The following is a 13346-nucleotide window of genomic DNA, read 5'->3' on the forward strand; positions in this document are numbered from 1 at the left end:
TTTCCATTTCTTCCACTTCATAGTGGGTTTACCAGGCTCTTCCAAGAAACGGGGAGGAGCACAAATATTGTTGCTCTCAGCCATCTTTTCCTTAGGTTATTATCACTTTTAGAGAAAATGTCTGATATCTTATATTTGTTTATAATACTGTACAGTATTTGTTCCAGATATTTAGCTAGCTCACTTCATATGATGTAATAGAAGCATACAGTTTACATTACCGCTTTTCTGTTTTTGAAATAACCTTCTTTCCCGTGTGGCAAAACTTCCTTTAATACACAGTGCTCGACGTGAATCTCCAGCCTCTCTGTGTTTACTTATGTGTGTTGTTTTTTTTCAAAATGGCCGCACGTTTCCACGTAAGATGACGTGGTATCATTGCGGTCCAATCCACGTTGAGAAAGAAACTCCCAGAGTGCTTCACGCGTCACAGCTAAGGAGAATGACAGCCTCCAGCGAACACTCGCACCTGACAGGATTTCGCGCCAAACAGTAAGTCCTCGCAGCTGCCGCTTTCAAATGACAAGCTTCCTCAGCGCTTATCCTTATTACAGTTTACAACGAAGTCACTCTCAAGCGCATATAGACTCGGACTGGATAATCCTTATTCGCATGCACACCCGCTTGCAGCTTAAGTTAAAATCTTAGTCGCGCTCCTTTACAATTCGATTCACGCTGACCATCCTTTAAATTATTAAATTACTGCAGCACTTCTCAGTCATGCCACCGTTTCATATGTGACCAAGTACTCACGTCGAGAAGTTCTCCATTTATCCGCTTTTACATTACTTCCTAGATGACAGGTTTCTTCAATCAAACCCGTTACGATAGGAATTTCAAATTAAATGCCCGCAGGTCCCTTACTCGATCCCATGTCCTCGTCGCCAATTGTAGTGTGACAAAGAGAGTCAAATAAAGTATATGTCACAAGTATTTAATCAAGATAAATACAAAGGACCTGCAGGAAGCAGAAAAGGTAACAACAGGTGATAACGGACGCCAGCTGTCATATGGGTGACAGTCCTGCTGACGTCACATAAATAACATACGAACATTCCATGATCTGTCATAGTGATGTCAGATCATGGAGATAGAAAACATACTGCTTATCCAGCTCCCCCGCACCTAACAATACAGGAAGTACAACTATTATGTTTTTAGGACAGGAAGAATTCCGAGTCGGAACCTTAGCTATTTCTCTTTTAGTCTTCTGCTGAAGCCAGCACTCAGCTCCACACGTAGAAAGGACCTGGTCTGGACCTCGGAAACATCGCAGGCCTTTTGTTGAGACATTTGCACAACAGAAAATAAAATGCTGTACCATCTTCAAAACAGCACTGATATGCTATACAGGGAGGAAATAGTGAAGGCGATCAAAACAGGAACGTTTTATTTGAAATTGTTTGCTTAAAATTGTAAATGCTGGTCCACTCCACCCAAATCATCTGAGTGGTAACTCAGCTGCCCAGGCTACTCCAGAGTCAGGCTGGCAGCTTCTACCTCTGAACTAGCTGCAGTACCCAGTCATTCCCGTATGGGCGCTCCTGAGCAGCTGCTTCTCTGTCTCTGTGCGAGGCTTAACCGGGCTGAGGGGGAAGTAGTGCCGGTTTGGGTTGACGGGTTTGCAGCCTCAACAAGCACAGACAGCATCGGCCGGAGAGCGCCGCGGCACGAGACGTACAGCTGCTTCCAGGGGCACTGGGAAGGGGCGTGTTTGTCCTCAGAGGCTCGAGGCGACGCTGTGACGTGGCCACCCTCTGCCTGCACCCGGAAGCACTCTCGCGCAGGCCCGGCGTCGTTCCCCGGCTGCCGGAGCAGCTGTTGCCCGGCATGGCAGCACCGCAGGGCGGCGCGAGACGTGCCCGACCCCGTGGCTGGTGACTGGATGTGTGAACCGCCGCCGCCGCCGCCGCCATGGAAGACAAGTACAGCAGCAACGTGATCGGCAGGCTGGGGCCCGTGGAGGTGCCCAACTCCAGGTAATTGCTCTCTCCGCCATGGCAATAACAAACCCAAGGATATTGCCGGACCCCACCAGGAGAAACTAGGTCAACAATATCTAAACAGCAACGGTATGAAAACTCTAAATCCGGGTGGTAACGCACCCAGCCAGGCTAAAACATATACTGGAATGTGTTTATCCTGGGTGGGCACGAATAACTGACCCCTGTAAAGAAGAGTTATGAATCTATTCAGGATAGTAGCACAACTGGAGTGAATTAAATCTATTGCCTAGTGAAAGTTCTACTTTTCCTCTTTGTACCCGACCTGTTACTGTAACTCTTTTATTTATTTTTCAATCCAAAGCAACACTTTTCGTTCATTTTTAGCGTGCTTTTCTGTCTGGCCAGACTGCTCCGGATTGTCTGTTTTATCTTCTGTTTATTGCTGAAAAAAGTTTGTTTGTGCTGACTATAAGGGATTTTGAAGCAGCAAAACCTTTAAAATAACTAGGTGCTCCCATCTAGCCGCTACCTAGTTTAACAGCTGCCTCTCCGATAACTAGCTATGGTTTCTCCATAATCGTTTGTCGATAATGGAGTATCGTGAAAAGTATCATCTTTGTAAAACAAAATTCCCAGGTTTAGAAGTATTTTCTTGGAGTAGATTATAGTAGACAGTACAAACATACATCAATGTGAATAACAAGTTATATCAAGTATCGAGGTATTTCTCAGGTATTCCTGTGACAGCCCAAATAAGTTGACGGAGTTGAGTAGTCTGATGGATATTGTAAGGGAGTTCTGTATTGTAGGTGCATTCTATGAAAGGGAACTTGGCAGAAGATGAACTGTTCTTAAAGTGGTTTCAATGGACATGACGGATTAATTTACTACTGTCCTTTCGGGACCGTTTAGAGATGGTCCGTTTCTGCGATAGATAGTTAAGGCTATGTAGTTGTAGGGGTATATAGGTTTAGATTAAAGAGACATTTTAGTAAATACACTGTGACTCAATTTTCATTTAGCCGGAAGTTGTTGTTGAAGAGAGGAGTAGAAATTCAGTTTTTAGGTCATTTAGTTTTAGGTATTTACTCATTAGCAACTTTTTAATGTTGAATACACAGGAGGGTAAGGTGTTGTGATCAGCGTTGGCAGACAGCTATGGTATAGCTCAGTATCATCTAGGTAGAGATGATACCAGATCCCTAGGTTAGTTAGTACTGATTCTGGGGTTCAATGCACAATGTTGAAAAGTAAGGGTATCAGCATTATTTTAAGGGATGCTGTCTTGTCTCCTGTATTATTATTATTGTTATTATTACTATTTGGCATTTGGTCTAGCGCGCAACTCATTCCTGGAGGAGTATCTCAGCACTGCACTGCACGCAAAGAGCATAAGACATTCTAAAACAACCAAGCCTTCAACCCCTTCTTAAATGAAGTGCAGTATGAGCAGAAGTGGAGACTAAAAGAAAGTTTGTTCCAATGATAAGTGGGTAAGAGAAAGATCTGCCCCCTTGTCTTGACGTGCATATGGGTGTGCTTCAGCTGAAGACCTTAGACACCTAGGAGGCCAGTAAGGTTTTAGTCTAGTAGGCAAAGATCCTGGGCAGGACTTGTGGAGTGCCTTGTGTGTCAGACAGCATAGTTTAATAATAACACACTTTTTAACCTGCATCCAGTGAAACTTCCTGAGAATCGGGGAAGAGGGCGAGCGAAAGGGAAGATTGCAGATTAAACATGCAGCTAATGGGACTTTATCTTGTCAGCTGTTTGCATGGGTACAGTTGTTGGAAGCTCATATGTTCAAATCTTGGTACCAGGTCACTCTATCAGAAGCTATGATTGACGCCCATAGTTTTGGTTCTTCCGAACCCTATTGGTCCGTTGGAGTATTCAGCTCAGGCCATTTAATGTTTCTGTGCCTCTTGTCTCCAGGGGTTTGCCTCTCTTCTCTTCTTTTTTTAGTGTTGCAGTTTACTGTAGTGAATTATCTTGCTCATGTATTCAGGATCTTGACCCAATGTGCTTTGTGCATAATACACAGCATCCTTGAAACAACTCTTTGTTTGATAGGCAGCAAATGTAAGGATTTTTATGGAGGTGATCAGTGATCATAACTTTAGCCACCAAGTACGATCTAGCTACAAGTATTTTGGACATGTATTAAAGGTGTTTTATAAACTTTTTTGGGAAACCGATGTATGCATGATAGCAACCGTTCAAACTGGGTTATACCAATGTCTTGTCCTGGGTCAGTCAAGTGACGGAAGCCGAGTATGGGTGTGACTTTGCTTTTGAAAATTACCTCCAGTTTTGTATCTCTGGTGTGTAGAGATTTAACAGTTCCCAAGATAAGGAATAGCAACCTCAGTCAAGGTAATAAAAAGACTCCAATTCCAAGGCAATGACTCTTTTCCCCATGGCTGGGCATTAATAGCTGTCAAGCCAACTATAATCAACCCTCAGCCAGGTAACTGTTTTCTAGCCATTCTGTTAGCAGCCACTTGTTATCTCCAGCCTGACCTATTTCCTATTACAAGCTCTGCAAACTTATCACCAGAGCTTTAACAGTTCCCTTCTTACATCCTTACATTAGAATCCAGAAGTTTCCACCCATTCTCTGCAGTGAAGGCTATGTTATAGGTGTGAATAGCATACATTCTATAAGTGTTGCAGCTTTCGAGTACTGTCAGAGTTTCAGATGGCCTTCTGATGATTTCAATACATATCTGAATTTGCTTCAGGTTGTGATGATGATGATGATGATGATGATGCTGCTGCTAGTGTGTATGTCTGTTCATTGTTTGATGACAGTGTTATGTTCATTGGTTTGTGAGAGTATGATCTTGGTGTCTCCTGAAAAGGGACCAGGCAGAGGGCTTTACCAAAGTAAACGTGTCCACTGCCCAGGAGTAGTGTGAATAGCATTTTTCCTGATGCTGGGTGCACAGGAGTGTATATATACACTCCAACCCTGCAGGGTGCCTTTAGCTTTCACGGGGACAAAGCTTCCCCTTGCAGTACATTACAAACATAAGAAATTCCAAAGCCCAGGTCCTGGAACAGCTTGTTGCTTTATGTTTAAATTATAAGATGCAGCAATCGTCATTTCCTTATGCGTTTTGGCTTTTCCACTAAGCCTTGCTCACAGCTGAGTTGGCATACAATGTAAATAGTTATTTCACTAGAGAAAGTTTCATTTGAATGATTAAAGTGCGGTGACTGGACGCTATTTCAGCCTTATCATAATTAGCACAGTTTCTCTATTAAATAACTATTCACGTTTTAAGTGCTTTCTGGGAATTGCAGGCCATATACTACATGCCGTAGAGTCACGTGCTAGCCCTGATTTAAAAGCATGAGACATTTCATTCTGAGCCAGCTCACCTGTGAACAAGGCTTATTGGGAAAGCTGAAACGCACAAGGAAATGGATGTTGCTGTAGATGGGAGGACCCCCACCTTAATTTTAACTTGACAGATTCACTTTACATTATTAGATGTATCTTCTCAAAGTATTTCTCCGGTATATTTTCGTGCTAAATATAATGCATAACTCTCTTTATTTTTTTACCATATGGATTAAAAAATCACATATCAACTCTGTATAATTGTTGGGGCATTATGGTTGTACTGATCAAGTTTTTAGGTCTCGCCCGGCGAAAGCAGCGCATTCTTTAAGCCACTGCTGACTTTGGAAGAAACACCGCTTCCATCTCTGATCTGTAAGTTTAGTATTTAATCAAAGTATAAGCTTGAAAATTTCAGCTTGCTACACCAAAGTTACTACCAAGTCAGGACGGCTTTAAGGTAATAACACGTTAAGTAGGCATAGCCACCGAATAACCAACGTTTTTTGTGAGACCTCAGTCAGTTTTTTTTGTTGCCAACAGAACCTTCCAAATATAGGCACTGTAGACGTAATTGTATTTCTGAGAATGTAACGTTGTTTCCTAAAATGCTCACCTGGCTGAAGGTATCACACGTTTGGGAGAGATAGATATATAGAGCTTTATAAAGCCTGACTTGTAATAAGGCTTGGCATAGCTGAGTTGGTACTGGCTAACCGACTGATTCAAGAAAGTTCTTTACACATAAGGAAATTGTGGGAACATTACTTGTAGCTTGATAGCTATTATTATAACCTTCTTCCCCAGTGTAATGTTCCTTAAGAAGCATTTTACCGTTTGATAAGAAGCATGTTGTTTACGCAGAGGTACTTTCTCTACCTGTCATTGACTATACCGGTTTACCTCTCAATGCATGCTAAGTGAAATAGGCATAGCGGCGACCGGTCAATCAATGTGCTGTTTATAGAACGTTATGAATGTTTACAAAACGTAACTTTCATTTGTATTGAATGGCATCGAGTTACCACAACATATTTGTTTACTTGTGTCGTACTAAGCCCTGTGCAATAAAGGTTCACTGTTGAAGAAGGGCTTTGGAGCCACAGATCTCAAGACATCTGAAAGATGGAAAGAACCACAGGGGATGACGCGCTCCTGACACAGCTCGGGTGACATTTGTGGTCAGATCTCTGTTCTAAAAGTAATGCGGGGTGAAATCTGAATCCATTCTGATGTAGCTACATTTCTTAGGACAGTGTACTCACCGACTCAGTGCACGCAGATCACTTGAGTCTTCCGGTTTCCTCTGGAACACCGGCTTACTGGAGACAGGACCAGTAGGTCTATCATCCAATAAGAAATCGGTATCGTGTATGTGTGTCATACAACCCACCCACTACTGGAAGCCGGACAGTACAGCAACTAAGTACCATGCCTGGAGTACAGTTATGCTCAGTGGCCTCCCAATCAATGAACAACGCAACCAATGAACAACGAGCAAGTTTTACCTACCCAATAATAAACAAGCTTACTGTCTTCGAGGCCTCACATCCAATGAACATCTGGCAGCCAATCCTTTAACTAGAGTACCCACAGTCAATCCACCGTGAAGCAGCGGCGATTACCTGGGCTTGACAAATTTGGACTCTGACAGCTGTAATTACTAGTTAAAAGAATCCGGATAAAGGAAAACAAGCATTTGCAATGCAATCGGTCTCGCATTGTAAATGACAATGTTTTTATTTATGTTTCAAAAACATAAATAAATCATTTACAATGCCAATAGCTCAAACCTGCGTAAATGCGAGACCTGTTGCATTGCAAATGCTTGTTTCTGTTGCTATCCTTATTTCCCCCATGGACATAGCAAGTATTAGGCTTTTTTGTGTAATGAGTGTATATCATGTAAATATCAGGTTTATTAAGGTTCACAGCAAATCACGTAGTCTATTGAATACCGTCCAGTTACTCACATAAACAAACATAATGAAAATTAAACAATCAACGTAGTACCGATTGACTACCAGGATTTATAATAAAAACATAAATATATATATATATATATATATATATATATATATATATATATATATATATATATATATATATATATATATATATATATATATATATATATATATATATATATATATATAATTTCAATATTATCATACACTGGATGGTGGGGTGTCCAATGTTTATTTGTATGACCATTTAGTGGCCTCTGCAGGGAATACTTTATGTATTAGGGTCTTGCTATATAGTTCCCAAATGCCACTCTGATTGTTTTACTAGGAGGGCCTCAAGCAGTTTTATTTTTACCTTCATCTATCTTGCATGCCAGGGTAAAAGGAGAACATATCCATTTGCTGTCGGTAAAGTATTTGTGATAGTGTGAGGACAGTTAACTCCTTTGAGAGATTTCTGTTTGAAATCAGTGTACATCACCTAAGCATTCATCCCGCAGAGATTTTGGACCTTCATTGAAGCATCTTCAAGTTGCTAGAATTACATTTGCTTTTATATCCTAGCCCATGAATTTGCCAGGACCATCTGGTGGTTTCGTTCGATCGTAACAACCAAACCTTTTCCTACATGTAAAAAAAGAACATCTGTTCCTTTTAGAAGATATGACTGTAATGTGTATGATTACTGACATACTGTACTTGAATTCCAGGGCGGGAGCTATATACTAGTATATCCTGACTGCTGGTCCCTGATGGAGGGCCATAGCAGTACTCTTGAAGGACATTGCAGAGTAACCATTCACAGCCCCACGATCCAGAAAAAGGAATTGTAGCACCTTTGTTAACATTGTATTTTATTTACTTTAGGGAAAATAGACGAGTGAAACTCTTGATTAGGGTTGTGTGAATACATGGAGGATGACTATCAGTTAGGTGATTTATCTTCATCCACATTTTGGGAATGTCCGGGATATTTTGAGAGCATATTGTTTGGAGCCCCACAGAAAACCATAGGGCCGAGTACCAAGAATGGCATGTCCCTGGTATAATTTTGACAAATCAGAGGGCTCATTCCTGGAAAAGAAGCTGATGTAGCAGACCTAGCTTATTGGACACTCCAGGAGCCACTAGTAACGACAGACAACATTGTGGACCTACACTCCCCTGTTATGATCTGTATTATTCTTTCCTCTGTGCATACTCCCTAATGTAGATGATAAATGTATGTTGTCGTTCAAAATTGTGGTTATGTTCTTGTGTAAATAAATAGCATCTCAGAGCCGGTTAGGATGCACAAGTAACACACTAAGAACAAAATCGAGGAATTTCAGACTCGTTCTGTTGGGTATATTGTAATTTCCTCTTAGCCTTGTTTGTTTTCATCTTCATCCTGAGCAACATCATCCCCTTTAGAAGCTGTGACGGGAGGCATAATTAGTGAGTCGAACATCTGATGTGTAAGTGTATTTGAGTTGGAAATCGCAGCAGCCAAGAAGTGTAGGCCTACTCTCATTCCTTTTGGGTGAAATTTATTTAGCCTGTGTTATTAATGTGTGACGTTTACCCATAGCACGCTCGATAAGGAAGCTGAGCAAGAAGGTAATTAATGAAAAGCATTTCTTTTGACAGAAAGCACTGGCACTTAAAAATCTAGTTTTTGGATTCATCGAGAGTAATTAATGCTTGTGTTACTGCAGAGAGTTATTAAGATAGTGTAGCTGGGGTACTTTATGATCCGACACAACAAATTAGTGTATATGGGAAGATTCATTCCTTATACAATTTATGTTTTTACCATGATGGATTTTATGTGTAGCTAGGTGGAAACTAATGGGGTGTATCTCTTAATAACTGGACTGGACGGTTCAGCAGGGAGTAGATGGATTCACCAGACACCTTACATTCCATCACAAAGCCTTCGATTGCTGCTGTACCCCCTCCATCTGAGCTGCCTCACCCCACTTCTTATCACTACATTGCTACGCCCTTTGGAGTTCCTCTGGAATCTAAGTTGCTCCTCTGGTGTTATCTGTGGTGCTATTTACTCCCGTTAACAGGCACTGCTAACCTACTCATGCCATGTGCTGCACACCATTCCACTTTGGTACCCAGTTGTAATATCACAACGTAACACCCTTGGCATTGTCGGTCATTTTGCCTTCTGAATAGTGAAACGATATCTACCAAGCTTCACCACCACTCAATGAAGCTACATCATGGACCGCATCAGTGCAAACTTTACTGTGTGTGTGGAAAATAAGCATTCACTAGTCTCAGCCATGTGCTACCTCTTCTGTGAATTACAAGCGTGCAGAAATCTTTTTGTTTGAGTAGTTACATCGACTGTTTAATTTCCTTTTTATTAAATGTATTTACGTGCATGCTTGTAATGAGATGTAAATACCTTCACATTTAAAAAATGCACAAGATCAATACATATGTTTAAGTGATACTGTTTCTGTTTTTTGCAGGTTGACAAGATACATTGTGCTGCTGTGCTTCACAAAGTTTTTAAAGGCATTAGGAATCTTTGAATCGTATGATCTATTGAAGATTGTCCACATTGTACAATTTATCTTTATTTTAAAATTAGGGTAAGTCTGTTTTCATTTAATTTGCTATAGTTGATGCATTTTGGTTATTTCTCTCTGAGACTTAAGTAAAGGAACACCAATTGGTGATGGGACTGTCCTCATCTGATATAACCTTTATACCAACTGTAATAGATGAGTGCTCTAACTTACTCCTTGACCTCCGCATTTAATGTTGTATGCCACTTTATCACCACTTGCGGTAAGATCATAGACTGCACTTAGTGTAAAAAGTTATAATCATTTCAAACCGTGCCCTTATTGCAACAGCATACAGCGTTGTATTATATTGCCCAAAGCTCTTCCTACCTCCCAATGTATTTCTGTGGCTTGAACTAGTCTTCTTTCTTCAGTGTCAGCAAATAGTCAAGAAGGGCCCCCCAAACATCTCTTTGCCTCGACGTTTTTAGTTGCGTTGATGAGAATAACTCTGCATCATCACTTGGCGTGGGCGTGGTCCCTTCAGCTAGTTCATGGCCACATGCTGTTTTGCTAACAGAATCAATAAAACTGCTAGTGGTCTCATTGGTTTGGGTTAGTTGTGTGGGGTCAATATGAAGATATAGTATGTTAGTGACTATGGCTGCAGCTTCTTTTCAGAAGTCCTGTATGGCAGTGCATTGCCATGCTAAATGTATGAAATTATGAAGTTAATATGGCATTGAGTGCACCTGCTACACATAAGGCTATTGGAAGCATCAAATATGTGTTGTTGTAGAGGGGAGTAATAGATATGGTTGCTGAACTTAAAATGCAGGAGTTTGAGCATATATTTCATAGTTTGCAAACTTTCCAGCAGTCTTTGCAAACTGCAGGATTTCCAGCAGTCTTTTCAGTCATCATATTTAAGTTCCTTTGTCATTGTTTATGGGATGGATGTACACTGGGGAAAGGCACCTCAATTATTATGAATCCTAAAGTTTGAAATCCAGTGCCTAGTTTATTGTGTTATCAGTTGGATCAAAGGAGAGAGTTCAGGTGGTTCCATCGGCAAGGAAGGTACGGGTGAACTCACTGCCTGCCATCGTATGTAGTAAGTAAAGGTATCTAAGGGGGTACTTACTCTTCCTGTGTCTCAGAAGTGGTCAATTGTTATAAATGTGTACTCTACAAATCAGTGTCTGGGCTGCATCAGCTTCCTTTTGTGCATTCTGTCTATCACCATTTTTGCCATTATCTGTGATAACAAAGGGTTATTCTTCAGCATGGGAGTATATCTGCACCAGACCCTCCTGCAGACGTATAACCCTCCAGCATTATACCGTGCCCCACACTGTCTGTATGCAATATCTAGATTTAGACAGATTTGCCAATGGTACCATTTGCAACATACCCATCTCTGATCTTTCTCCGTGACAAAACCACGTTTGTAACTCGAGTCTCTATTCCAGTGTGAAGGGGACTCCAGATTCCTACACAGTGGAGCAGAGATGAGCAGATGTACCTTGGATTTAGGCTAGTTCATTCGTGTTAAAGCCAGGTCACCAATTCTGACTAACTCACTGATCACAGGGAAAAGGTACTTAGTAAATTCTAAGTTGATGATATTCCTCTGCTTACACATAGAAACACTAGCCTTCTATGTGGAAGACTCTTCCCTCAGTCAGCACAGCAAAGGTTCTGATGCTACGAGAAGAGGAACAGTGAGAGAGGACATACTTGACTGGTGTTTCTGCTTGGAGGGAAGAGTTCAGACATCTGGTTCATCCAGTTATTGATGTGCACTTTGCCATGCGGAACAGTGTATTGAAGTTTAATCAAGTCAATAAAGTAGGAACCAAGGCCTAAGAAACTCAAGCAGAAAGGGCAACTCCAGGAAAGCTAAAGTCCTCCCAGCATTCAAAGTCAGTGACCTTCCTTTATGAGATGTCGCCCTGCTGGGACAATCCCGGCTTGATCCAGCAGGATTAGTCTATCCATTAGTGGCAACAGTCTGGATGCAATTACTTTATTTCATTACCTAAATGTAACCACGAAAGTGTCTGATAGGATTAGCATTGTCTTATTGTTGTTCGACTGGCTTTAAAAGTACCTTAATGATGTAGTTGTAGGTGGGAGCAACCCTTTGTGCAATGGCTCACCTACTTCGAGTAAAAGACACGCAAGGATTTCTTTCTACTCTTAATAAAATTCATTTGTGAGGTCATCTGATCCTGGGGCCTTACTGTTGGCCGTATTGTTTAGATCTTAACTTTGGAGATAGTGAAAGTTTCCAGCAAAAGTTTGCCTCATACAACACCTACCCAGGCAAGGGCTATGTTGTCAATGTAGGATAGAGCTCACAACAAACCTGCTAATATAGTGGACATGTATAATTTAGAGTGATACATCACGAATAGTTAAACAATTCCTTCAGTGTTACCGACTATACTACCATCTTTTTGTGTGTTGGAGTAATATTTTTGGAACTCTTCATGTGCCTAAGAAGCCATGTAAATGTTCTTCAGGGTCTGTCTCACTCAACATACTTACAGGCAAGAGCGTGTGTACTCACGTATTTCAGTTTGCCATCAGCAACTCCCTATAGGAGAGGACAACCTTTTTGATTTCTTTGAGTACCTCAGGAGCCGAAGTCTCCTTATATGTTGACTCCATGGCCTTTTTGAATGTCTCCAGTTGAGACATCTGCTGTTCATATAAATTTGGGCACACCAATGTGTTTATATATGGTAATCAAACTGAGATAGGTCATAAAGGCTTCCCAAATGTGTCGTGCCGAACATACATTTTATTCAAAGTAGTAATCGTGAATGAATGTGCACAATGAGTTGGGACACATAACTCCTTCAATCGAACTAGAGGTGGTGTTGTCTAAGCAAAGTTGCAATATCCATCTCCAGTAGCACTGGAAAGTGTTTGAATAATGTACCTGGGATGTATATTATGTCCTTCAACCTCCATGATTTGCCACCAAATACCAACCAGTAGTTTGTTTGAGCATGAGTCCTGCCCCGAGACGTAGTAAGTGTAAATTCGTCTTCGTTCATACAGCCAACTCCAATAGTCGACCACAGCTATCATTTCCAAATATGCCATGGTGCTTATTCAGCTCTGGACACATGGGTGTTATGGGTCTTGAATCTGTCGAGTATGGGGTCTAACGACAAGTTGAAATATTTGCCACTTAATATGTTGATCATGTTGTAAGTACAGCATACTTTATAAGCTTTCAAATATTTCTGGGTATCCTTTTTAGGTCTCGCCTGTCGATGCGCATGCGCATCGAGCAAGCGAGACTATGGTGGCTTATCCACTCTTTATCCAACTTGCAAGGAATCGTGGCGATTCCTTGCAGTGCACGAGAAATTTAAGCTCAATGCGCATGCGCATTGAGCTTAAAAGCGCGTGCACATGCCCCCAGCCGCCTGCCTTGCCTACTCTCCCAGCTGGTGCCGCTCCACCCCCTGCGGCATCAAAGGCTTTCACGGCCGGCCGGCCATGCTTTCAGTTTCACGACCGGCCGGCCGTGTGAAGTACATTTCAAAGCCCGCTC

The 13346-nt window shown here is 41.5% G+C and overlaps 1 protein-coding gene across 1 annotated transcript in view; it reads left to right on the plus strand.

Moving 5' to 3' along the window:
• Positions 1 to 1544: 1544 nt before the first annotated feature.
• SLC30A5 (solute carrier family 30 member 5) overlaps positions 1545 to 13346 on the plus strand; it is a 311396-nt gene continuing 299594 nt past the window's right edge. Inside the window, exons 1-2 of the mRNA XM_078675193.1 lie at positions 1545 to 1979; positions 9734 to 9856. Of these exons, the coding sequence (XP_078531319.1) occupies positions 1915 to 1979; positions 9734 to 9856 (188 nt within the window). The 5' untranslated portion in view covers positions 1545 to 1914. The remainder of the gene's footprint in view (positions 1980 to 9733; positions 9857 to 13346) is intronic.

The sequence above is a fragment of the Lissotriton helveticus genome, chromosome 2_1, assembly GCF_964261635.1.
Source record: "Lissotriton helveticus chromosome 2_1, aLisHel1.1, whole genome shotgun sequence".
In the NCBI taxonomy this organism is placed as follows: domain Eukaryota; kingdom Metazoa; phylum Chordata; class Amphibia; order Caudata; family Salamandridae; genus Lissotriton; species Lissotriton helveticus.